The sequence below is a fragment of the Schistocerca piceifrons genome, chromosome 1, assembly GCF_021461385.2.
Source record: "Schistocerca piceifrons isolate TAMUIC-IGC-003096 chromosome 1, iqSchPice1.1, whole genome shotgun sequence".
NCBI classification, from domain to species: domain Eukaryota; kingdom Metazoa; phylum Arthropoda; class Insecta; order Orthoptera; family Acrididae; genus Schistocerca; species Schistocerca piceifrons.
In genome coordinates this window covers 408417530-408441316 of record NC_060138.1, presented here as the reverse complement: position 1 = coordinate 408441316, position 23787 = coordinate 408417530, and the positions used below count along the sequence as shown (strand labels likewise).

The 23787-nt window shown below is 39.4% G+C and overlaps 1 protein-coding gene across 1 annotated transcript in view; it reads right to left on the bottom strand.

Annotated features, from left to right (window-relative positions):
• The window catches only part of LOC124788817 (ubiquitin carboxyl-terminal hydrolase 34), a 518595-nt gene that overhangs the window by 200805 nt on the left and 294003 nt on the right, over positions 1-23787 (bottom strand). The window contains exons 27-32 of the mRNA XM_047256101.1: positions 21721-21832; positions 14995-15206; positions 14367-14765; positions 7402-7605; positions 6492-6664; positions 108-274 (exon numbers count right to left, since the gene is read on the bottom strand). Of these exons, the coding sequence (XP_047112057.1) occupies positions 108-274; positions 6492-6664; positions 7402-7605; positions 14367-14765; positions 14995-15206; positions 21721-21832 (1267 nt within the window). The remainder of the gene's footprint in view (positions 1-107; positions 275-6491; positions 6665-7401; positions 7606-14366; positions 14766-14994; positions 15207-21720; positions 21833-23787) is intronic.

Below are 23787 nucleotides of genomic sequence, written 5' to 3'. Positions count from 1 at the left end.
AGAAGAAAATATGAATAATGATGAACACTAATTATTCCAGTACTTTTATAACAAAAATCCAAGGCACATGATCATGAAATGATAATAATACATTATGTGTGGATTACCTTGATAATGTTGAGGCATCAGATGTTTCTCAACATAGCCTGACATATCCAGTCGCAATGGAAAGGAAAAATGGGTATTGACTTTCTCTTTCAACATTGTTGACATGTTGAATGTATAACGCATAGTATTGAAGCACAAGATATGAGGCAGCTTCTTAAAACATGCCCTGAAAAATAAAAGTTTCACATGAAAACCAACCTCCACAGGTTTTTCAGGAAGCTACATATTTTTCAACATAATGACCATTGGCAAAACTCAAATTTTATAAGAAACAACTACAGGCAATATTGAAAGTGTTGAAAACATTGGAAAATTGTTTGCATTCATTAATATGTTATGAACATGCTGCTAGTATTTTACTTAAAGTGCTGCTAAGCAAAAAGAGAATTTAAAAGTAACCTTTTATTCTGCAAAAAGTATTGTAGAAAAGAGTAAACCTCTCTGCAATGGAAAGGTAAATGGCTGTAAACTGGTAATGACTAGGACTCAAATCTTATGTTCTACAAGTAAAAAGTGCAAATTTTTTGGCATAGCCACCTTTTAGGGAAACACACATTGTCCAACATTCAGTCTCCAAAGGTTGTTTCTGCAAAGTGCAATGCTGTGGGTTCAAAACATTTTCACAGCCACTTATTTCTTTAGATGCAGGCTGTAAAATCTGATGAACGGTGTGGGCATACAAAGAATTTAGAATTCAAATCTTTTTGTTTTCCCACTGCCTTCACACCACAGTCAGCAGGTGACCTGTTCTGATGGCAAATGTTTTCTTGCTCTTTTTTTCATTTGACATCATGACCTCTTTTGTTATCCTTTTTTTATCAAGCAGCCACTTGCTCCAGAAGACCTGTACAGTAATCACTAGTTATCCTTTCATCCTTAACAATGCATCCAATAAGAAAGCAATTTCAGCCTTCTTTTGTGCAGGGTCATCAGCTTCCATTCACAACCTTGAAAACATTTCTTAATTGAAGTGGTAGACTCATCTCTAACCAACAGTAACAAATGTGTGCTCAAATTTAAATTAATTCTTTCTAAATACATCAAAACATTACTGAGAGAATTTTTTCCATATCTGTGTTTGGTCAGTACAGAAAAAATGTCCACCATCTCGTACCAAGCTTTCCCACAGCCAATTCATTCCTGTCAAATACTGTTTCCTTTGATTTGCCTATGGCATCAGCTACACCACACACCTTTAACACTTGATCATCCAGCACCACTTTGTTAACGTTCTCGATATTTATACCTTTTGTTGCAGTTTTAAAACTTCCTTCATATGGATAATATTCATGAGATGTATGGCCACATTTGAATTCAAGCAACCATTTTGTAATGGTTGAAAATGAAGCAGTAGATTCCTTGCAAACATCCACCAATTCTGGAGAAATTTTCCATTTGTTATAAACAGCTCAAAACAAAGTATTTTATGATGCCACAGTATTCCACATTGTCAATTTGAAAGCAAGGCAAAGAGGTACTTAAAAATCCATATAAATGAAACTATTATGTCCCTCAAGTTATACTTGATTTGCCTTATTGTGCTTCATGTACTAACATAATGAAAACTAGATTTTATTGATGCCAATGCCATCTCTTTCTTAGTTCAAATATTTTTTCCTTGATATTGTACACAGCAAGTCAAAAATACAAGTCCCTGCCAACACAATACAAAAACAACAACAAAATTTACTAATGCACATAATTAGAGAGATGTTTTTGAGAATCTTGTGATAGTAGTAAATTTGCCAGGTACAAAAATACTGCGCAACAATTTACCTACTCCAACAGAAATAGGCATAGGGTAGCATGAAAGTGTAGGGTGAGAAAATTATTATAAGCAGTAAAATATAATAGGAACACTTTTTATCTGCTGCTATGCAGTGTCTCAAAGTTATGTAATGTCTCCACAATTGCAGGGCTGTTAGAATTAGCTGTTCAGACCAACAAGGATAGTAAGAACTGGCTGGGGCCTTGTTGGAGGAAGCACTTCGGCCAACATAATTTATCTCACCCTAAATGCAACTCAGTGTTATGTATAAAAAACTTTTTTTTTATCAGAAGCTCTAATCAAAATTCTACTGAGCAATAACTTTTTTTTACAAAATTTAAATTAATGACACAAAGATTCCAGTTTAAATACAAGATAACGAACACTAGAGCAAAAATATGAAACCAATAATCTACTGGATACACAAGAGATAATCCATTGTCCTTCACATACACACAGATGTACACAATTTATTCGCATCTTGTTCAATGCACTTTACATGTGACAGTTTCAGTTAACAAGTGTTTCCCCACACGATTTTCACACATCTGCTGCTGACCACAGCAGTGCACAGTTAGAGGGGCAGAAATTTTCACGTAGCCTGATATAGATCAGTGTTAGCCAGCTTTATAAATACTATTAAAATAAAGTTACTTCTCTACATTGTAAATCACCTTTACTGTGGAACAGGTAGGCAGTTATTAAGCTTTACTACTAACAAAGATACAAAAGTGGGTGGTATGGCTAAAAAACTGTTGGCATCTATTTGCAACTCAATATGTGATCTTTATGGTGATTAGCAATCTATCCTACGCATAATTCTTGTAAACTGGAATAGTAATGTTGACTAACTTATTGTGCACTCACAAGTATTTCGCTTTGTTACTGTGAGCCTATACACACAATATTTAATGTTAAACATTTATATGACACTCTTACACTTCTCTTGTCATGCTGCAAGAAAACATGCAACTATTATATTGTGTATGTCACAGCACACAAGAGAACTAGATGCATCTCATAAAACTGCCCCTGTAGAAAAGTACCACTTTCAATAATAATTCCATACAGGGAGAAATTGTAAACATATAATATATCTACAACTACATACATACTCCTCAAGCTAATGTTAAGTACCTAACAGGATGAACTTCATTTCATTATTTAGTCATTGCGCATCATGAATTGCAAGAAACATTACTGTCTTTGAGGCTCCGGGAGTTTCTTCTGGGGATCTTAGGTTGATATTAAGGTCTTTGCAAGGCACAGAGACATGTCATCTACGAGGGTCGATCAATAAGTAATGCTCCAATTTTTTTTTTCTCAGAACATCGTTATTATTAAGAGTCAGAATTTGATGACAATATACTTCAACATGTCTTGTCCATGTCCTATGTTTCTATGTAGTCTCGATTACGTTCTAGGACCATACACCAATGCTGGGAAGAGCATGTATTCCCTGCTAGTAAAAGCTCTTGTCCTGTAGGCATAGCCATGTTTTCACTGCATGACTGACACTCTCATCATCTTCAAAGTGTGTTCCCTGTAGAGAATCTTTAAGTGGCAGTTGGCATGAATAATCGCATCTGCATGATTCAGCATGTCTGGAGCAGTGGATGTGACACGATGTCCTGAGCGTAGCTGATCATGGAGCTCTGCTTCGCATTTCCTGAGGCTGTAAATTTCTTTACCCATCGCGCAACTGAACTCTTATCAAACACAGCATCGGCATACACTGCACACAAATGTTTATTGATGTTCACCACAGTTTCTTTTTGTGCAAGCTTTTTCAATAACAGCATGCTACTTGCAACGTGAGTCATATGTAGATGCCATTTTGAAGCCGTACTACGGCTCTGCCATCTGCCAGAATTGTTCGAAACTTCACTGGTGCACAGAACAAACATCAAATGTGAAGCACCAACAAGGACATTTGTCTGGGTATATTAATGGCTTGTTTAAAAAATGTGGGTATTACTTACTGAACGACTCTCGTAGAAACTACCCCCCACAAGTTACCAAACTACCCCCTGGTCATGTTCTAGGAATTCCTTACCTCCCATTTGGCCTCACCACCCTTCCCCAAACCCCTTCCTAAGAACACCAACCTTTCAGCAAAAGAAAGAATAGCCAATACACAGCCTCAAGACAGACCTCACCTAGTCATCCTACCTGCATATAAAGGTTCTATCACTGTCGTTATGAATCACAGTGGCTACCTGGCAGAAAGCCTTTGCCAATTGTCTGACTCTACCAGAGTGATCCAAGCCCAGAAGTCGAACATAAGCACCAGTCCCTGCATACGGACTTAGGCCCTTCCCAGAACCTCTCTCTGAATCCATTTCCCTCCTCACCCCCACGACACCTCACAAACCCACTCCCCAAAATCCACAAATCCATCAATCCTGGATGTCACACTGTAGCTGGTTAGTGTGACCCACAGAATGAATTTCACCCCTCATTGGCCAACAGCTGCAACCAACTGCCCAAAATGTAGCCTCCCATATCAACCACTTCCTTCACCAACTCTCCACCACTCCCACCTCTTTGCCTCCAGTATCCCTACTTGTCACTGTTGATGCCAGTTCCCTACACACCAACATACCTCATGCCCATGGTCTTGTTGCTATTGAGCACTAACTACCTCTCTCAACATCCATCAGAATACAAACCCTCTACCTAATTTCTCATCCAACTTACAAACTTTATCCTAATACACAACTACTTCTCCCTTGAAGGGAAAGTATAAAAAAATTGTGTCACCGCATGGCACCCTCCTATGCCAACCTGTTTATATGCCATCTAGAGGGAAAACTCCCTTGCCTCCCAAAACACAAATCCCTGGTCTTGCTCAGATTCACTGATGATATCTTCATGATTGCAACTCAAGGCCAAAGCATCTTATTCTCACTCCTTCACAGCCTCAACACCTTTTCTCCCATCCACTTCACCTGGTCGTCCTCAGCCCCGTGTGCCAGATTCTTGGACACAGACCACCTCCTCTCTGGTGGCTCCATCCACACCTCTGCCCATATTAAACCCACCAATCACTAACAGTACCTACATTTAGACAGCTGCCATCCCTTCCACACTACAAAATCCCTCTCCTAAAGCCTGGCCACCTGTGGATGAAGTATATGCAGTGATAAGAGCTCCCTTTGCCAGTATGCTTAAGGTTTCACAAAGGCCTTCACAGACAGGCACTATCCCCAGATTTCCTGTGCTGTATACTTATACATTGCCAACCCTCCCACCACCCCCAAGAACTAGCTACAAAGAAGTGCCCCTTTTTGTCACCCAATACCACCCTGGAGTGGAACAACTAAATGACATTCTTCATCAAGGCTTTGACTACCTATTATCACATTCTGATATTAGGGGTATCCTACCTAAGATCCTTTCCATCCCTTCTAAAGTGGTGTTCCACCATCCACACAACCTGCACATCCGAACCTATCCACATGCCACTCCCAGTCCCAATCCCTTTTCATAGGAATCTCACCCCTACCCCCTATCTAAGACACAGGTGCAACACCTGTCCAGTCCACCCACCAGCACTTCCTATTCCAGTCATATTACAGGCTTATCCTATCCCATCAGAGGCTGTGAAAATAGCCATGTCATGTACCAAGTATGCTGCAATCATTTCACAGCTTTTAATACAGGTATGACTACCAATGAGCTGGCCATCAGGATGTATGGCAACTGCCAGACTGTGGCAAAAGACCAAAGTGGAGCATCCTGTGGCACAACATGCAGATGCACACAACATGCTTGATTTCAGTGGCTACTTCACAATCCAGGCCATCTGGATCCTTCCTGCACCACCAGCTTTTCTGAACTGTGCAGATGGGAGTTATTCTTACAACATATCTCCTGCTACCAAAATTATCTTGGCCTCAACCTGCAACAAACTACTTCCCCACATCCTCCACTCACCAGTTTCTGCCTCTCTATCCTATAACCTCCTCCCAATTCATGACCCCCACCTTTACTGTGCTCGCTTTTTGCTAACACACCCACCAGTTTTTTTCCCCCTCACTGTTCCTCTCCTTTTCCACCCTCGTCCCCCAACCCCCACCCAGAGCCTCCCAACACTGCCCCTTGCAGCATTTTCCTGCTGCCTTATAAACCCTGCATATACCACCAGACATCGCTCTTCTCTCTCTCTTCTTCCCCCTCCCTCACCTGTACTCTGCTACCCCTTCTCCTTCCACTGCTGCTTTCAGTTAATGCAACAGTTGAAGTCCGGCCCAGAGTGGCCAGAGATGGTGGTCATGTGTGCAGGAGATGTTTCTGCTTGTGTGAATTTGCGTGTGTTTTTCTTTCATTTCTGAAGAAGGCTTTCACTGAAAGTTTAGTGTGTATAGGTCCTTTTGTTGTGCCTGTCTGTAACTCAATTTGATGTTGATTAGCAATCTATTCTTTTCATAATTACTGATATTCTGACCAGGACACTTTCCACTGTTTAGTATTACAGTTTACAGATCGCTATAAACAAAGAATGGCAAATAATACTTAACTGGATAATGCAGCTTTAATTGGTCTAATATTTTGACCTCCTTCGAAACAAATAGGTGGAGGATCCAAATTCTTATCATGTCAAATTACTCACCTTTTTTCTGCACGAACTTTCTTGCCACACTGTGAGCATGTGTACATGTTATCTCCCTCTAATGTATCCTTTACTGTAACTTCATCAAGTGACTCGTACAGGTTACGCATGTCTGCAACTTGGCAACGAACAGTGTAAAATTCCTCCAACTTTCGACTTACATGTTCACAATCCTGTGAAAGAAGTGTGGAAATGTAAATTGCTGTGCAGAAATGAAAATGATGTTTGACACTGAAGACGTGTCAGTTTACTCTCCTACATATCCTCCAATAACACTTATTTCTATAAAGGATAATATGGATACAGTCAAAAAGGGCACTTGGTACCTGTGCCTTCAACTACACAATTAAGGTTCTTACACATTAGCAGAGTTTTTATGATTTAAACCCCAAAAATGTTGTTTGAAATGAGCACATCAATGTGATTTTGCTGTTTAAAAAACCACTGAGTTATATTAAATAAGGAACTTGTTGAAACAATGACTTCAAGTGCAAAGAAAGTATAGGAAACACTAAATGAAACCCTATATACCATTATACACAAGACTGTAGGCAAGTGGTGGTGTGGGATTAAATGTTAAAACAAAACAAGCGGACTGTACCTCTCAGAAAAATGTGTTCCATGTAGCAAAAACTGCGAAAAAAAATGAACTGATTTTAAGCTATTGAAAACATAGTTTCTGTTTTCTGGAGGCAAGCACAGATTGGACACGCTAAATTAAACACACAAAATAAGATACATTCTGAACGATGAACAGAATTAAAATAATTTAGAGTAAATTTGAGGAAACGATATTTGAAGAGACTTAAAATGCATGAACAGTGTACGAGATGAAATTTTTGTAATTGCCCAATTACAATATTTAATTTTTTAATGTATCAGATAAATTGATACGGCAATTAATACTCACTAGCGAAACAACATTGTTGCTTATGACGCCTCCAAATAATGTCTTGACAAGTTTCTTTAACTCAGGAGTCATTTCTTCAAGTTTTGAAACCAAGTCTATAAAAAACTCTGCCATGTCCTTCTGTTCACCAGTATTCAGAGGTTGATGGTCCATGGTATATACTTTACAAAAACTGCGTGGATTGTATGCCTTTCTTTCACTCTCCTATAACACATATTTATAATGCATTTTGCAGTCATAGTTCTATTACTCAAATAATTACAAAAAAGTACACCATTTTTAGAAGCTTTGTAGTGAGGATGAAGGAGTGTGTTCTATCTACAATCTTTCAAATGGTAAAATTGTAAATTGTCATCAACAATCTGAGCCAAACAAAATAACTGTGGGAATAAATGATCTAATATTCAGTAATCACATTCTGTGAAATTTTAAAATCATTTCAACGCACAAATACGCAAAGAGAACTAATTTTGAAGAGCAATATGGGGACATCTGGCATACAAAAGTACTGAAATTGTCACTTGATTTCTGCATCTGTAAATCACTCCAACTGAAATAATCACTGAAAATCTTTTCCAAGCAAATCATAAACTTGGATCATCTAATTTGAAGTGAATTCTAACTGTAGTGTGTATTTAAAAAAAAAATAATAATAATAATAATAATAATAATAATAATAATAATAATAAAATAAAAACAATTGACAAAAATCATGAAAATTAAAGTAATAATATGTGTTCACTCTGACTCTGATCACTATCTCCCTATAATTAAATCATAATTTCTACCTGGCACAACCTAACTACAGAAATAAATGACATAGAAAATATTTGCACCAGACAAAACTAAATAGGACAGAATGGCAGAGCGCATTAAGAGAAAGAGCAACATGAGGAAAACGACAACAACTAGACATGAAAACAACTATGACAGAGAAGTTAGACACTACCAAAAATAAAGAGAGGGAGTGAATGACCATGTCAAAAGGACATCACCTGTATGCCTGCCATGGCAAGCATTACATTTCAACCAAACTGGAAAATTGGATACAGGTCAGCTAACAATGAGTTGGAGATAACAGTTTTGTTACATCCATTTGGTTTCAGAATAGACTCCTTGAAATGGAAGAAGAAGGAGTAAGAATTAAAACATTATCAAGAACCAAGGACTTGCTTCAGAGGTGAAAAAAATGTAGAGTGGGCTTAAACAGTGCTGAAAATAGTGAAGTACTTGTGAAATACAAGCGTCGGCTCCTATGCTGTCTAAGACTGAAGCAAAAGTTAGAATTTCCATAGTTTCATAAAAGATATCGGTGTGCCACCCACTGCTAGGGAAATTAAGGATGTTATTAAAACTCTAAATAATAACGGTAGTATACAGTGTCAGGAAGTCATTTCTGGAAGTATTTGTATTTAGTGTAGCCATGTACAGAAGTGAAACATGGACGATAAATAGGGAGACCAAGAGATGGATACACTAAGCAGATTCAGAAGGATGTAGGTTGCAGTAGGCACTGGGAGATGAAGAAGCTTGCACAGGATAGAGTAGCATGGAGAGCTGCATCAAACCAGTCTCTGCACTGAAGACCACAACAACAACAGTATACATGTCTCCACAATCTGAACTTTCACAATTATAAATGAATTTTTATTACTTTATGAAGAAACCTGGAAAACAGAAAACGTCCCTGAAGAATGGAAAATTGCATCCATTCACACTGCATAATAAAAGTGACAAACAAGACATCAATATCTACAGAGGCATATCCCTTTTGCTTGATACTCATAAGATTTTCTCAAAAATTTTGCTGGAAAGGGTAGAAATTTGCCAGTAATTTAGGTGATTTTACCAAAGGTTGATCTTGCTCCACAGCACATTTAAAATTTATAATCTGTAATTCCAGAAATACTAAATGGCCTGAGCGAAGTGGTGCAGTGGTTAGCACAATTCACTCTCGTTCCGGAGTATGGCAGGTCAAATTCCCATCTGCTTATCCTGATTTAGGATTTCCATGGTTCCCCAAAATGCTTAAGGAAACTGCTGGTAAGGTTCCTTTTTAAAATGTCAAGGCTAATTTCCATCACCATTCTTTCCTCCTATTCCCTTGAGCCTGGCCTCTGATGACATCACTTATGTTAAAACATAATTTTCCTTCTTTCTTCCAGCAATATACAGTCATGGCTGTCATTGATAAACAAAGGACTTGTGACTATGATGACAGAAAATCCTTAACGTAATCCACGAATTGTGATTTAAATTCAAATTAGAAATTGAATGTCTGAGTCTCTTAGAAAAAAGTCAATTTACACATGAAACATCAAATTTGTTGAAAATAAATACAGGAGTAAGATAAAATGATGATTTAATTTCAGTATTCTTTAATTGCATTCTGGAGAAAATCCTAAGAATCTTGAACGAAAAAATTATTAGAACATAAAATTTAACCAACAATGCTGGGAGAAACAACAAAGTTTTTTTCAGTAAATATATGGTGATAATTTTGTGATCTTGTGCTTTCTGAAGGTCTAGCAAAGGTAATGATTCAAGTGGCTCAGAAAAACCAATTTTGTAACAAAAATAGAAAATCTTTCATAATTTTTACTACGAGATAGAGATCAAATTGAACGATAGAAAATTACAAGGCAAATGTGCTCCAGAAATAACGGGCTCCAAGAAATTGAAAATAATGTTGAATTTCATTACAACATAGAATATATAACAGACACATTAAGAAAGAGGAGACTGATAATCTCCAGTCATTTGCATAAAATAGACAGCTCTAAATTAACCCAACATTTTCAAACTTTACTGGCAAAAGAGTCAACAGCAAGTTGTGATGGAAAACAGTCATGAAAGATTTACAATGGAATGACACAAGAGAAAGAGAGGCAACAGATAGCCGGAGTTTTAAAATAAAACTGTCACAAATGAAAGGATCTACAACAGGGAAAAAAAGATGTACTGAAAGTCATGAAAGTGGATGAGAAAGATTGAAGTAATACTGGCAAAGGGATACTAAACAACAGAGTATGAAGCACTGAATTTGGCTTGTTGTCCTCAGAAAGCAGCAAAAAAAGATGATTAATTGTCTTGTGGATAAGAATTCAAAAGGAGAGACATTGAGCTGCAGCAGACACAACAAAAAGACTGCTATACATTTGAGCTTATGGTCAAGAGGCCTTCAACTAAAGTAGGAAACACACACAATCACGACCGCTGACTCTGGCCACTGATGGGCCTCAAGGGTCGTGTGTGTGTGTGTGTGTGTGTGTGTGTGTGTGTGTGTGTGTGTGGGCGCGCGCACGCGACATGCTTGTTTGAATGTGTTTGTTTTCTACTTTAGAAGAAGGTCTTTTGGCAAAAAGCTCAAATGTACAGCAGTCTTTTTTGTATATATCTGCTACTCAGTGTTCCCTCTGTATGGTAAGCATCAATCTATCCTTTTCATAATACTGTCATTATTCCATACCGGTTTTTCCACTGCTTGAGAATAAAAAAGACGATGTTACAAAGTTATGAGTTACCATGACTGACTACATCAACACTGCACTAGTAAATGCCCATTAACCCCGGCTGCTACAATGGGCATATACACTTGGGTGTCTGTATGTGTGAATGTCTGTACTCTTATGAGAAAAAGAGCAAGAGCTTGAAAGCTAATGCTAACTATTTTACTTCTTTCTGTGTGCCACGCACCAGTAAGTGGCTGCCTTTCCTTTATTTTATGTATTGCTCCATCCAGGGCTTTCAATTATCGGTATACAATCTCAAATAATATATTTTTAGCCATTTCAGCCGTATGAGTCATGATGAAATTCATAATCACATAAATTATTCTGACTGTTGCATTGCTCAAAACAAGTGATACAGAGGACCATGTTATATTCAAGGACCATGTTACCTCCAATAACATCTATTTATTTCTGAAAGATTACAAAAAACAGGTAAAATATTCCACATAGTTTTCTACATCACTTGGCTTCAGTTCTTGTATGGTTCAAATGGCTCTAAGCACTGTGGGACTTAAAATCTGAGGTTATCAGTCCCCTAGACTTAGAACTACTTAAACCTAACTAACCTAAGGACATCACACACATCCATGCCCAAGACAGGATTCGAACCTGTGACAGTAGCAGCAGCGTGGTTCCAGACTGAAGCGCCTAGAACCGCTTGGCCACAGTGGCTGGCTCAGTTCTTGTATCCTAGTGTAGTAGCAAGCAAGCACTCGCCACCTGTCATTTTGAGCAGGACCTTCCTGTGTTTCATCATACGCATCACAACAACTTTCTGCATAGCAGAACAAAGTATCCCACGGCAAGAATAACTGTTCCCACTGTATAAAGTGTAAGCAACATATTTTGGATCACACTCTTTGAGGGGTACCATATTCTCTCTTATAGTACTGCTTTCTGAACATACAGACCAAAACGTTAATGCAATGCAAAGCCCAGGATGGAATAACATCAATATGAGAAGGATAGAGGAGGCACTGAGTGACAGACAGACATAATGAAAAGACTAATACATTTTTAGCTTTCTTGCAAAAAAGTAATTGTTCAAAAGCACGCACACACACACACACACACACACACACAGAGAGAGAGAGAGAGAGAGAGAGAGAGAGAGAGAGAGAGAGAGAGAGAGAGAGAGAGAGGGGGGGGGGGGGGGTTACAGTTTGCAGCCACTAGGGCCCGACTGTGGGCTGCATCTATGGCCTGACTGCAGGATGTGTCCACACTTGACAAGAGCAGAAATATGAGGTGGGTGGTGGGGGTTAGGAGGAGACATGGGGTGGGGAGGAGGAGGGATAGCAGGGTAGGGCTCGGGGAAGATTATGTGCTACTGTGTGAGCAATCAGGGACATGGTGGGAACAGCACAAAGAATCAGTCTTATGTGTTGGAGGAGGAGGGTGGAAAGAGGGGATAGGAGAGGTTTAGAGAAGGGGAAAAGACTAGTAGGTTAGCGGGTGCGCTGGTGAAGAATCCTCCCATTACCATCTATTCCAGTCCTGTCACGGGCATCTCCTACTGCACCAAAGACAGGGCTCTCTGTGAAAACAGCCATTTGATCTACATAATACGATGCAACCACTGTGCTGGTTTCCACATGGGCATGACACTAACAAGCTCTCTGCCAGCATGAATGGCCACTGCCAAATTGTGGCCAACAGACAGCTGGTCCACCCAACACAGCCAACCAACTCTGTATCCTGCCCCCACCATGTCCATGCCTGCTTTCACAATAGCACATCATCTTCCCACATCCCAATCCTGCTATCCCTACCTGTCCCCACCCATGCCTCTTCCCCTTACCCCAACCACCTAACCCAGGTAGCTGCTCTCATTAGACGCATATGGAGCCCACAGTCAGGCCAAAGTAGCTGTATATCAGAGAGAGAGAGAGAGAGAGAGAGAGAGAGAGAGAGAGAGAGAGAGAGTGTATGTGTGGGCGCCGCACACTTGTGTGAGTGTGTTATCCTTCCCCTTTCCATTTCCTTCTTACTATATAACTTGTAAAGAAGTGAATGCACATCTGAACATATATACTCCCTTTGTCAAAAAGTACCAGAACAGATTTGTTTTATTTCTGAGTTTGCAATACTAAAACGTAAAAAATGTTGTTTTTATGTTACATGTCATGTGTATAGTCTTCCGCACAAACTCACTAGGTGGCAGGGCTGTGCTTAGCAATACACTGTTTGGATTCTTGGCTTATTACTTACAGTGATACAAGGATAGCTGATTATGAGCAAAGATGAACTTAAATTCTGCATTACGCTCGGCAAAATCTCTAGTGAAATGTGGACAGTGATTACGCAAGCATTGCAGGTAAGGCACTTTCAAGAACTCATGTTTGAGCGGCAGGTTCAGTGCAAGACACTCCCAAAGCAGGTTGCCCATCTACAGCACATACCTATGCAAACACACAGCATGTAAGGCAATTATTGAAGAAGACCGTCATGTAAGTGTGCGTGCAATATCAGAAGAACTTAATTTGAATCATGATGTGTGTCATAAAATTTTAACAAAGATTTAGGGAAACGGAAACTTTATGCAAAACCTCGTCTCACAAACAGACGAACAGAGAGAGGAAAGACGATGAATTTCTGCTGAACTAATGGATAGACGCAGACATGATCTCAAATTTCTGTCAAAAATTAATGCTGGGGATGAAAGCTGTGCTACCAATATGACCCTCATTAGGAAGTGTCAAAGTGCTGAATGGTGGAGTCTTGGATCACCAGCCTCAAAAAGTCAAACAACAACTTTCAAGAACAAAAACAATGTTGATCGAATTCTTTGATAGTAAAGGATTAGTTCACCATGAGTATGTTCTTGCAGGTCAAACAGTGAAGCAAACTCTTTAATCGCAGTCTTGAAACGTTTGCAACAGGCGGTTCAATGTTGTTACCCTGATTTGCATTTGAAAATTTCACTGGTTGCTTCCAAGACCTCCAGAAACACGGGCATAAACAGACAAGGAACTATTGCTTGTAAGTGCAATTTTATATTTTTGAAAAATCTGTCCTGGAACTTTTCTCACAAAGGGAGTATTTATCCCAACTCCTCTCTCAGACACACCATCTTATTCCTTTGTTTAATGAACTTTACATTTACTTGCCACTGACTCTTCACTTTACATTACAGAAACAACTTGTTTATAAATATGTGCTTTCATGGTTGTAGGTTGGCCCTTGTTTACTCTACCAGTTTTGGCACCTTAGTCTATGATAGACAGCCTTCCTAAACGTTACTGTTACTTCATTCATTCACACGCTGTCTTCTGTATATGTAGGACAGCCTTGAGAGATGTGGACTGAGATATAAGTTACACATGAGTGTTAAGATACATATACAAACAGGAAGTACCAAATTTAAGAGAAATAAATTTCATAAAACTGAGTCAAGCCATATACACAATAAGTAATACAACAGAAAGAGAATGAAATAGTTTTCATACATACAAGAAGATAAGCAAACATGCGCTGTAGCTCTCGAAGAGTCATCTCGTGTTTGCTTGATCCATCACACTGAGCCTGCAGAATCGACGATCGTGCCTGTGGCATCATGTACAGATGCTGCATGCATGAAGCCATGTAACATGTAGCACCTAAGTTCGTCAGACCAACAAAACCACAGTCCGAACGACCATCTTCATGAGGCCAGTAATCCCATGGGTATGGTGAATGTGGTCCTGGTCGATGTTGTTCCAGCAGCTTTTCATGTAATATACGGTAGTTTCCTGGCGACTCCTTTGCTAGTTCCACCAACAAGTCATAGGCTGAAGACCGTGAAAGCTGTGACTTGCACTTTGGTACATATCGCTTACGTGGATTTGGCAGTGCGAACAGAAGATCAAAAACCTGGAAGACATTGAAAAGATCTATCAGTTCCATCTCTTGGCTCCACAATTAATATCCAAATTAAAACAGAATTTACAGCTAATATATGTTACCAACATGATTGTAAGCTCAAACATAAAAATTAATGTTGATAAAAATATTCATTTTAAGAATGCAAGATAGATTTTCAGACTGTCATGCACAAATGTGGAAATATCTTAATACAATATGTAAACAAATTATAAATTACCTCTATCAGAAAATCTTTCCCTTCTTTGCTGTTTTTGAATGGCGGGTTATGTTTAAGCACATTTGACATGAGATTCAGAAGCCCAATGAGACCATCATCTTCCACAGTGTTGTGTCTTGTTTCTAAATACTCTCGTGTCAAGATGGATTGAGAAAGCCTCTTTGCAAGTCCATCAATATCAATTACACAGCTCTGCGGATCTTCTATACTTTCTGTAAGACATGTGAACTCTGTGATATCAAAAATGATGGCACAAATCAAGACAGCTGGGACAATGAAAATTATATCAACCTAGCACAATAGTCTAGTGTTAAAATTTCGATTTGTTACATTCACTAACAAAATGAATTCATCAGTGAAAACATTAAGCAGAGCTCAAAAAAGAAAAGTTTTGTCACTATGGCCTAAGATGTGCCAATCAGGATTGACCAATCGCCATGTCATCTTCGGCCAATAGCGTCATTTGGATGCATTACAGAAGGGTGTGGGATCAGCACACCTCTCTCCTTGCCATTTTCAGTTTTGGAGGCCTGGGAGCCACTACTTCTCACTGAAGTATCTTCTCAATTGGCATCACGAGCCCAAGTCGGTCCCATTCCAGACTTATCACCAGGGAAAAAACCTGGAAGTGCTGGGAACTGAACCCAAATCCTCCGCATGGCAGTCAGCCATGATGCCCATCAGCTACAGAAGCAGTTGACAAACATTACACTGAAACCATGTAATTTGTATGTGGAAAAGAAGAAACTAAAAGCAAGATGCGGGAAAAGTGCTATGAAACAGGCAGCTAATCTCTAATATTTGAGCAAGGAACTGTTAATTTTTTTAAATAAGACGATTTTTTGGAGACAAAAAAATTGTGTAGGAATCAAAACAGCTTCTGCAAGCATCTGCCATATGTAACTCAGATGTACAGAGTTTACAAAATCCAGAGAGCTGTAGATAGTAGAGCCCAAGTTGATGCCATGTTTACTGATGTATGGAAAAAGCTTGAACAGTATTTTGCACCATTACCTAGCAAATTGAACACATATTTACAGAGTAAACAGAATGTCAGCCAGTCATTCCTAATGGGGAGACATTATCCAATTTAAAACTATCACTGCTGCTGTTCACGTGATATATGAATGACTCAAGAGAAAAGATTTGTAACTCTCAGAGGATGTTGACAGATGATATAGTTGTGGTGTCACCGCCGGACACCACACTTGCTAGGTGGTAGCCTTTAAATCGGCCGCGGTCCATTAGTATACATCGGACCCGCGTGTCGCCACTATCAGTGATTGCAGACCGAGCGCAGCCACACGGCAGGTCTAGAGATACTTCCTAGGACTCGCCCCAGTTGTACAGCCGACTTTGCTAGCGATGGTTCACTGCCTACTTACGTTCTCATTTGTCGAGACGATAGTTTAGCATAGCCTTCAGCTACGTCATTTGCTACGACCTAGCAAGGCGCCATTATCAGTTACTATTGATATTGTGAATCATGTACCGTCAAGACCGACATTCATCATTAATGGATTAAAGTTAAATATTCCACTAGCTACGTCCATTTTTCTAAATTCTAATTTCCTTGTCGTGTTCCAGACCTCACACCAGCCTGCGTGAGCTAAAACGCGTGCATTTCGGCCTCCTTTAGTAAAACGGTGTTGGCTCTCTTGCCAACCTCAACAATAGTTGTACACTGTAAGTTCAAGTCATTAGAAAATTGTTATGAAATGTGGGAATTCTTGTAGATAATCAACACTTGGTGCAAAGACTGGCAGCTGACTCTCTAAATATATATCCTTAACATACTGAATGTAAACAAATGAAATGGTCAAATATTCACTGACTTCTAAGATTTGTTATCAGTCATGGGAATCACTCAACTATCAAGATGGGAGAAAGCAGATAAACTAACATTTACCTGAAGAATCCTCAGGAAGTGTTGTTTACCCACAAAGGAGGATGCTTAAAAATCCTTGTTTGGTCAGTTTTTGAGTATTGTTCAATGGTCTGGGAAAATCACTAAGTTGGACTGAGAAATAGGGAAGAGGCAGGTTGGAAGGGCGAATAAGAACATTACCTTTAACTGTGATGTTTATAATGGAATTAGGGAAACAACAGAGACTAATCAAGCACTATACAAACTTACAAGAAAGAATCAATGGTGAAAAAGACAAATTTTCCAGGATATAGCAATTACAAAACCTCTCCCACCCTGCATAGAATCACCACTGGAGCACCAATGTGAATAACAAAGTGCTGACAATTGCAACTAGAGTTGAGGAAGATGTGAATAAGAGAGCTGCATTACAGAATGAGTGTGCACAACTACGCTTACAGTGACACACTAGGCAGAACCTGCAGTACCATGTCAGCCCCACATCAGAGCAGCATCGTATTCCACCTAAGCGATGGAAACAAGCATAAGCTTGTCGAAGAGAGGTGCATAAAACAAGTGTGGCACGGTGCCTTAAATTATTTAAGTGGTTTGTAATTGTGATTCCTAGGTATTTAGTTGAATTTAAGGCCTTTAGATTTTACTATCTACTGTGTAATTTAAGTTTAAAAGATTCCTTTTACCACTCATTTGGATGACATCACACTTCTCATTATTTAGGATCAATTGCCAATTTTTGCACCACACAGATAGTCTTTCAAATATTTCTGCAATTTGTTCTGACTTCTGATGACTTAACTAGATGATAAAATGACAGCATCATCCGCAAATGACATAAGATGGCTGCTCAGACTGTTTATATAGATAAGGAACAGCAGCGCGCATGTAACACAAGCTTGAGGAATGTCGGAAATCATTTTTGTTTTACTTGATGACTTTCTATCAATTACTAAGAACTGTGATATCTCTGACAGGAAACAATGAATTCAGCCACATAACTATCAAAAGCCTTCTGGAAATCTAGAAATATGGAATCAATTTGAAATCCCAAGTTGATAGCACTCAACAATGTTTTCTAAATCCGTCTTGACTGTGTGTCAATAGACACTCCTCTTCAAGGTAATTCATAATGTTTGAGCACTATATATGTTCCAAAATCCTGCTGCATATTGACATTAATGATAACGTCCTGTAATTTAGTGGATTACTCTTACTGCCTTTCTTAAACACTCATGTGACCTGTGCTACTTTCCAGTTTTTGGATACAGACCTTTCGTTGAGCAAGCCAAGTATGGAGTTACTGCTTCAGACTGGACTGGAAGACTTGCTTTTATTAAGTGATTTAAATTACTTCAATTCTCAGAGAATATCTATTTCTAAGTTATTCATGTTCGCAGCTGTTTTTGATTTGAATTCTGGAATACTTACTTTGTCTTCTTTGTGAAGGAATTTTGGAATGCTGTGTTTAGTAACTCTGCTTTAGCAGCACTGCCATCAATGGTATTTCCACTGCTATTGTGCAGAGAAGGCATTGATTTGGTCTTGCCACTAGCATACTTTACATACGACCAGGATCTCTTTGGATTTCCTGCCAGGTTTTGAAGCAAAGTTCAACTGTGGGTACTATCATAAGCATATTACATTGAAGTCCGCACTAAATTTTGAGCTTCTGCAAAAGGTCACCAATACTGGGGATTTTGCATTCATTGAAGTTTGGCATGCTTTTTTTCGGTGTTGCTATAACAATGTTCTGACCTGTTTTGTGTACCATGCGGATCAGCACAAACTTTTGCTTATTTATTTGGTAAATGTCTCTCAATTGCTGTCAATACTATTTCATTGAATTCAAGCCACATCTGGCTACACTTACACTGTTAATTTGCGGTGGAGATTGTCTCTCAAGAAGGCATCAAGCATATTTTTTTCTGTTTTTCTGTGATTTTTTATACACATATTTTTCGTTTACTTTTGGAGGATTTGGGGGTTAGTCTCACTACGTCAAACCTGTGTTCAGTAATCCCTGTACGTGTTCTGATGCTCATTACTGGCTCAGAATTATTTGTTGCTACGGGTGAAGTGTGTGTTCACAATCATTTATTATTCAAGTGGGCTCATGAACAAACTGCTCAAACTAATTTTAAGAGAATCTGTTCAGCACAATTTCCAATGATGTTTTATGTGTACCTCTGGATTTAAACATGTATTTTTGCCAAAATATCAAGGGCAAATTGAAGTCACAACAACTATAATTGTTAATTGGCGACTCCATGTTGTCTTGTGCACTACGACCAGGTAACAGGTATACTTGAAAAAAGAGACAGCATTGGTCGTATATTTTTTACTACTGCAAAATCGATTTTCTGTCACTGAGTGACCATCTTCAGTGCTAGAAGTTAAAAATTTTTTCACATTACGATCAGAGAGTACAACATAGAAAATCACAATTACATCTGCATATGAACATAACACTTGTTAGAAACAAACCTATATTGCATAACTTAAATTGGGATGCACTGTTGCACTGTTGTAATGTGAAAAAATTTTTAACTTCTAGCACTGAAGATGGTCACTCAGTGACAGAAAATCGATTTTGCAATAGTAAAAAATATACGACCAATGCTGTCTCTTTTTTCAACTATAATTGTACAAATTATGTACATGTTTGAAATTAGACACAAGTTTTCTTTGAACCTTTCAGCAATTGTATCATCTGAGTTGGGAGGTCGGTAAAACGATTTAATTAGCATTTTATTACAGTTGCCAAGAATGACCTCTGCCCACATTAACTCACACGAACTATCTACTTCAATTTCGGTACAAGGTAAGCTACTACTAAAAGCAATATTCCTGTCGACCATGCTGCAAATTGTAAGCTCTGCTTTATCTTGCAAGTAAGACTGGCAGCCTTTAGCACTTCTGATAGGTTCTTGAAACTAAAGAGAATCTCTTCCGATACGAAGTGATACACATCACTGGTACCAATGAGAGCCACTACCTGCAGTTGGTTGCACCCAGTGCTCTTCATGGTACCTGGAAGGGCCCAGTCCACGTCGAATAACTCCACCTGGTTTGCACATGGAGTTCACACTGGCTTTCTCCCACTCCTTGGCAGCCATGTCCCTCAGAGGCTCCATAATCTGCCTAACACTGGAGCACCCAATTACCAATAATCCCACCCTCTGTGATTGCCCAGATCCTGCAGGCTGAGAAGTTTCCTTTGAAACAGGACAAATGACTGCATCTGGTTTAGGGTAGTGTTTGCCACAGACAGCACGGGCTTGCCACCAGCGCAGACACATTGGTGGAGTTGTGAGTCATGCTGAACGTCCGGTGGCTACTCACTGCTGGCTCACAACAGTGATGACCATCCATTGTAGCCTGAAGCTGTGTAACCAAAGCCAATACAGCCTGGAGCAGAGAGGGAAGCGACTGGGCTTGCATCCGCACATGGCAATCACAGTCCCTACCCATACTAAAAACCATGGAAAACTACACTACACTGACAAACAAAGGACTATCGACAAGCGCTACGAAACTCTACTGCAGATGCTGACAAGAATGCAAGAACTGTAACTAATAAATTAGATTAACATGCAGAGATTCAAAAACTAAACAATCACAGCACATAGGTGAGACCAAATAATTCATCCCTGATTAGAAACTTGCAATGAAACAAAATCTTCACTCAACACAAACAAAAATGTGAGAACTGTGTCTAGTAAAAATGAAATTAACACGTAGAAATTCAGAAACTAAACTACTATAGCACATAGGTGAAACTATATAATTTGCTCCTGGTTAGGAACTTGTAAAATGTCACAAAATTGGTTACTTCCCTGTTGTTGCTCTGTCTTGGCTAGCGGCTGCTGGCTGGTAGTGGGAAAGGAGAGGGGAGGGGTGGATTTAGAAAGGGGGTAAAGTTTAGAAAGGGGGAGGGGGGCAATTACAATGATTTACAATGGCCTTCATATATGTTCATATCAGGTAGACAATGGGCTATTGATCAGACTTTCAGAACAAATTTGCCCTTATCCTATAATTTGTTAACTGAATCTCAGTAAGGTCAAGCATATCAAGATGGAGACAGCAGTGAGATGTGATCCAGTTTGTTGTTACTTCCAGCCATCATCCTGCATCCTAAGAGTCAGGTGGTTATTCAAGAGGAACATAAAACGCACACACAAATACAGTTCAAACAGGCCTTGATGGCCCAACGGTACCGACTAGCCACTGTGTCATCCTCAGCCCTTAGGCAGCACCAGATGCAGATACAGAGGTGGTCAAGCACACCACTCTCCTGGCTGTTGTCACTTTTCATGACTGGAGCTGCTACTTCTCCATCAATTAGCTCCTCAACTGGCCTCACAAGGGCTGAGCGCACCCCACTTGCTGACAGGCCTCGGCAGATCTAGACAGTGACCCATCCAAGTGCTACCTAGGCCAGACAGCACTTAATGTCGGTTATCTTATGGGAACCAGTGTTACCACTGCGGCTAGGCCATTGGCTTATTCAAGAAAAGTAAAGTTTAATTTCTCATCTGGCTATCCACTTTCTATAAAGCACTTCATCCAAATATCAAGAAGGCATTCTGTTTTATGTTTTGAAGCATTGTTTTTTCTCTCTGTGAGAGTCCAGCTCAATCAGTTTGAAAAGACAATAAGATACCAGACAAAGGACACTTGCCTTGAATAATTATATTTACATTAACAAAAGCATCCTTCAGAACAAACTTAAAATTTTGTTATTTATTTGTAGCAAAAAGGAAATGCAACATATATTTAAATGCGAAAGCACGTTAACAGTAGAATTTGAGGAGTAAACTAGCTTTATTCTCACCTACCTTTTATGATATCATCACTAAGACTGTCTACAAGGCGACACAATAACCAGAAGTAATCACGACAGGCTGGCCCATACGGTTCTTTCCCTTCCTCTGTCACATGCTGAATGGTCTAAAACAAAAGTAAGAGGAGGTATTTTATGTACTATGAAGATCCTGAACAATATATACTTTCTTCACATAAAAATAGTCCTCCTGAGAAAAAATTTATATCTGACAGAGGAAAGTATTCTTACCTGCATTCAAAATAGAAATAATCAGAATGAACGCAATATACTGAAATCAAAAACATGATTATATCTTTATCATACAGGAGAAAAAGAAAGGGGGGGCAAGGTGAACTTCAGCAGGCTGATAGAAACACACCGCAAAAGACTGAATTTGAAGAGACTCAGTAAATGTTTCATAATTAATTGGAATAATCTTCAAAAAAGTTCCGAAGTTCTACTAAATCTCTCAGGAGATGTTGCTCAACTCAAGGAGAAACACTCCTCGGTGTGTGTGTGTGTGTATCAGCTATTATTTTCATCACACATTATCACTCTGGAAAAAGGAGGGGGGAACTACAAAGCAATTTCAGTTGCAAATTTGCGAAATAAAAGACATGGGATACAGGCTGTTACTCAGTTTGTGTTTGAGATGCTTGGCATGACTGTCTCAATGCAGGATCATGTGCCAGTGGTAAAGTTGTTTTAGGAGAATGGTGATTGTGCGCCAGTAGCTATGTAGAAGTTTTGGACACTCGAAGGTTTAAAAAAAGGCATTCGTCTGGTGCCTGCTGAAGGTCTGGAAAAAATGATTATGAAATTCTAAAAGAGAGGTTATTTCTGAAGGACAGTGTGGCAGGGGGAGGGAAACAATTGATCCATCTCACAAAAGATGTGGCCACAGGATTGCATGAGGGGTCGAGTGGTAATGTGCAAAACATGCAGTGCTTGGGAAACTGCCCAAACTCAGGAAATGCCTGTGAGTACAGTGCAGAAAATCCTACAAAACATCCTGCATTGCTATCCATACAAAATTACTCATGTTCAGAGGTTGCTTCAAGGCTGACCTCCCAGTAATCCAAACGTTTGCTCTACAATTTTTTGCTCCACGGTAGTGGACAACGAATGGCCATCGAACAATCTATGAATAGATGGATCCCACCTGCATATCCAAAGACATGTCCGTACACAAAAATCATGAACATGGGCAACGGAAAATCCACTCACACATTAACCGGTATATCTTCATTCAGCAAAGGTAACTGTGTGGTGCAGATTGAAGACATTGTTTATCTTAGGGCATACTTTCCAAGATGGGTCCTGCAAGTCCTGTTGCATGTATGGTCACTGGTAAATACTACAACCGTCCTTTCCATATCAATGTCATTCCAACCCTTCAACACAGTGGATGCATGGTTAGGTTGTTTTCATGAAAGATGGCTCCCTGTGAAGATGATATATTGGTTTGTGGGGTGCTCAACATCGTGGTCGTCAGTGCCCATACAAGTTCCCAATCTTTCCACTTCCAGTCTAGCCACACCTCGAATGATGATGAGATGATGAGGACAACACGAACACCCACTCTCCAGACAGAGAAAGTCCGCAAACCAGCCAGGAATCGAACCTGGGACCCTGAGATCCAGAGGCAGCCATGCTAGCCACTAGACCACGAGCTGCGGGCACACCCAGTGAAGCAGCTGCTGCTGAAACATTTTGGAAATTATCAGCTATTATTTCCCTACAGCTTGGCCATACAAATAACCTAACTCCAACCCATGTGACTTCTGGCAGTGGGATTATCTGAAAGATGCTGTCTTCAGTGATCCAATTATAAACGTAGATGAATTGAAGGCACACATTGCACAACACATTCTGAATGTGGCCTCTGAGACCCACTATGTGTTGTGGAACATGCTGTTTCTCTGTTTAACTTGTGGCAGGAAACTGTTGATGGCATATTGAATGTGTCGTACACCAGTCTCACGAAAATTAAAAATCAATTTCACTGTTGCTTTTTTTGTTGTTTTGGCCTCAGGACAGTTAAAAACCCATTTCTCCCATCCAATGCGGTACAAGCTTG